Source organism: Morone saxatilis, unplaced genomic scaffold, assembly GCF_004916995.1.
Source record: "Morone saxatilis isolate NCDOM2014 unplaced genomic scaffold, NCSU_SB_2.0 Contig6, whole genome shotgun sequence".
NCBI lineage: Eukaryota > Metazoa > Chordata > Actinopteri > Moronidae > Morone > Morone saxatilis.
The window spans coordinates 7,706,102-7,710,265 of NW_023340206.1; the positions used below are offsets into that span (position 1 = coordinate 7,706,102).

A 4,164-nucleotide genomic window follows, 5' to 3' on the forward strand; every position below is an offset into this window, starting at 1 on the left:
ATGATTATGATTTCCTTTCCTCTGCCTTCCTCTTTCAGTATAGAGAAGATGACTTCAGACAAGAGTTGTGAGGATGAGATGGAAGGGAAGTGCTCAGATCTCGGTAAGTAACAACACACAAATGCACACATGCTCTGTACTCTGCTGCCTTAATTGCTGTTAATGTTTGTGTGTGAGTATACTACCTTTAAGCATGTCTGTTTGGTTGTGCTCTATGTTTGTGTGTGTGCCCAGATGGCAAAGGCAGCGAGTTCCTGAGTGGAGTGAGGAGTGTTTGTCTGAAGTCAGGCCAAGCAGACACTCTGAACATCCACTACCTGCCCTTCTGCCCGGGGACCAAGTACTGCTCTGTGCTGCTAGTTTGCCCGCAGGTCAGTGTGTGTGTGTGTGTCAGTCAGTGGGTTCTCTGTCCATTCCCTACATTTTTTTATTAAAATGTATTTTTGAAATTGCACACAGTTTTAACAAATGTTAGGCTAGTTATCTACCTTTTGTAATGACAGCCAATCAAATATAAAGCTTTTCTTTGTGCAGTGCAGTGGAGTCAAAGAACAAGCAAAGACCAAATAGCATAATTGACACAGGTATTCATGTTTAATTATATAGTGATCCTCACCGTGTCTGTCTCTAGGTGGGAGATATGGTCTATATGGTAAAGGCCACAGCAGAATTGCCTTTACCTTCCCCTCTCTCTGCCAGGCCCAGTTCAAACATACTCTCCATCCCCAGCAACTCCGGTAAGAAAACTCAAAATATTCTAAAGCTCACTCACCACTCAACGTCATTAACCATTAAACCTTTGAGTGAAAATATCTTTTCCTAGATTGGTCCTATTCCAGTGCCCAACATTTTGTGTCGGATATATGTTTTTTTGTTTAGTGTTATATTTAGTGATAACTTTATATTAATAGATTATTAGATAGATAGATTATATTCAAACTGAAGAGACACCAGGAGTAATAATTGCTCTTGAGCTGTGTCACCTAAATATAAAGAAGAGTATTTATAGTGAATAGTGATTCAATTTTAACTGATATTTTCCATTTTTCTCCACCAACAGACCCAGCTGTGTGTGTATCAGTACTCAGCCTACGCTGCCAAGTGGGGCAGGTGGTTGAGGAGGTGGTGCGTCTACCGCTGATCAATATGGCCTGGGAGCAGGCTTTGGCCATCTGGGGTCAGCACAGCATGAGTGCCGACGAACACAGGAGGCGGATGCTGACACACACTTTGCATAGCAGTACTGTGAGGGCAGCCACAGCTGCTCGCACCCTCCTCGAAAAGCAGGTACACACATACACACTATGGAAAGCAGATCTTAGATAATACAGAGCGAATTCCACACCTTTATTGGTAGGTGTTTTCCATGTTGCCGATATTACACTTGCTATCCCTATTCTTGTCTTGTTTCCTGTTAGGCCGCACTGTTAAGAGTTGATCAGCGCAGTAAAGGAGTGGAATACAGTGTGGAGGTTTCTATGCCACAGTACTTCACTTTACCCAGTACTGTTGCAATACCTATAAAAGAAGACATCATCATACCATGGGAGAATCCTGCAGGTACACACACATACTGAATGACGTGTGAGTTGATGTAATGAATAAATAAAAAAGAGAAGGTTTTACTAATATTAGACACTGATGTTTTTTGGTTGCATTACTGCAAGTCGCCAATGAGTCAAAGGCTATGATTAATACTAGTGGCACCCAGTACTTCTGTAATTTGTGAAGATGTAGCAGCTGCATGGTCTGTGTTCGCCCAACCTTCAACAACAAACTCCACCCCCAATAGTAGTTGAACAATTGGCAAGTACAACAATTGGGACTTGTTTGACAGCACCATTTTACAGGACCTAAATTTAGTCCCCGGTTGCTCCGGTGGAAACACAGGTAGAGTTCCTGAGTTCCTCAAAAGGTCCTCGATCCTAGTTTCACTCATGTTCATGTAAATGACTTACGTAACTGTCAGCGCTTCTGTTTTGGTCGTCCCTCTTTTCAATAGATTGTGGCTGTGTGGACATCCCATTACGGTTCCAGGCGGACTCTGTGGGGAAATTTACATGTCAGGTTGTCCTGAGGTCCTGGTGTGATACCAGGGTCTATGCACTAGAGGTGCTGGTTACTTCACAGGTAGATATCAGCTGATGTCAGAGCTTCAAACTGTAAAATGGTATATTAAGACAATTCTTGATTGTTTGATGGTTCATGTGGTTTTATGATTAGTGTTACCAAATCTCATTTCTGACCACAGGGAAAACCCATCCACTTGGACTTCAGTTCGCCTGCTCACCATTCAGTCACGCAAGACATACCACTGGTGAGGGAGTCAAAATGTATTAATCACTCTGTGCGTGTGCTGTTTATTAATGGCTAACCTAAAAGCATTTGATTAATTATGGATGATGAATAATATTGCCTTCATAATGAGACACTGATTTCTTGGAAGAGAGTGGTAATCCTGAATATGCAAGAAGCAAAAAGTATGGTTGAAATTTGCCTAATAACATCACTTTAGGTTTTAGGTTAGAAAAATAGATTATATAATGATGGTTGTTTTGTAAAATTGTTTTTTAACATGTTGCCAAAATGTGTTTCTCACAGCAAAATGAGACCAGCCGAGACTGGAAAATGCAAGCTGAGGTGTGTGGTGAAGGATTCTCCAGCCCAAAGGTTGTGAATGTGCCAGCAGGGACACGAGCCCGCTACCCCCTCACCTTTAAACCTGCTGCACAATGCACTGTCACGGTAATGTCTTTTTTGTTGCGGTTTCATTGTTTCTTTGTTTCTTTGTTGTCTCACTTGTTTTCCTTTGTCACATTCTTGCTATATATACCATGAAATCTTTACAGTCTAGTGTGTATTCAGGATAAGTCAACATCAATAGCACTTAGGAGAAAGCCTACTTTGAAATCCCCTGCTACCAATGCTCATCCACCAAGCCCTCATATTTGGCCTTTCTTCTCATTAGCCTCCTCTGCTCCATTCTCTCAGGGAACAGTCAGCTCAAGTACGACTACTTATCTCGATGCCTCAAACAGCAGCACACTGTGTGGCTGTTAAGATGATATCTGTGAATTTAAACTTCCTCTGTGACCAACATCATCTTCCAGTGCTTTTCTTAGAAGGGGTTTATTTTTACTGCAATGAAGCTTTCTCTTTTTGAGAAACAGCCTTTTGATAACAATGTACTGCAGTTAAGAGCGGTAGCTGATCCTTTACAGGGATCAGTGAATATCTCACTACTTCTTTCATATTTAGAGAATGTTCAGTTCAGTTCAGTGATTTTTCCTTTTCAGAGTGATTAATTAGTTTAATCATCTGAGGGCTCGAAGCTGAAACCGATTCTTCATTTTATGAGTGAGAAATTAAAAATATAGAAAAATATATTTTCAAAAAGGGTTAGGGTTAGGAGAATGAAAAATGACTTATCAATAAATAAATACATGCACATAAATAAATGTTAAAATAAAGACAGAAATAAACAAGTGAATATGGCAATGGATGCATAAGGAATATATATATATATACAGGGTAGTCTGAGCTCTGTTTTGCATGGACAGAGCACTGGATGATCCAGTGGCTGAATTAGCTGCCCATCTGCCACAGCTCGTTGTGGAGAGGGTGAGAGGGGTTATCCGGGATGGCTTTGATCTTGTCCTTCACCCTCCTCTCTGCCTCCAGGCTGTCTAGTTCCAGCCCGACTACAGAGCTTGTTAAATCTGCTGGCCTCACCAGCAGCCTTGATGCCACCACCCCACCACACCGCGGCAAAGAACAGAGCCTGTTGCATACACTGAACGCTCGAGTCTACTCAGGAGGAACAGTCTCTCTCTCTCTCTCTCTTGTGATGGTTGTCTTTTGTTGATGCATTCAACAACGGAGGAGTCGTCTGAAGCGTAGTTTCTTGGCGTGTGCCAGTGTTGCTCTTCACAACCCTAGAGGCAGCCCCTTCCACTCTAGCTGTGGCTAGTGACGTCCCCAGCAGCTTTAAGCGTTGGAGGCAGAGCTGGATGGTTCAAAGTCACATTCTTTGATTATCTAGGGCTTCCAGCGTGCTTAGTATTTGTCCTCCACATAGAGGGTTCATGTATGTCCCCTTATTAGGTCTTGTAAGTAATGTAGGAAGGGAGGAAAAAGGGTTATTGCATTGGCCGGGAATCGAAC

General features: G+C 42.2%; 1 protein-coding gene across 1 annotated transcript in view; it reads left to right on the top strand.

The window, feature by feature from the left end:
• LOC118339730 (cilia- and flagella-associated protein 47-like) overlaps positions 1-4,164 on the top strand; it is a 44,645-nt gene that overhangs the window by 25,173 nt on the left and 15,308 nt on the right. Inside the window, 8 exon segments of the mRNA XM_035677444.1 lie at positions 39-103; positions 235-371; positions 632-737; positions 1,061-1,287; positions 1,419-1,560; positions 2,003-2,130; positions 2,252-2,317; positions 2,602-2,745. Coding sequence (XP_035533337.1) covers positions 39-103; positions 235-371; positions 632-737; positions 1,061-1,287; positions 1,419-1,560; positions 2,003-2,130; positions 2,252-2,317; positions 2,602-2,745 — 1,015 coding nt within the window.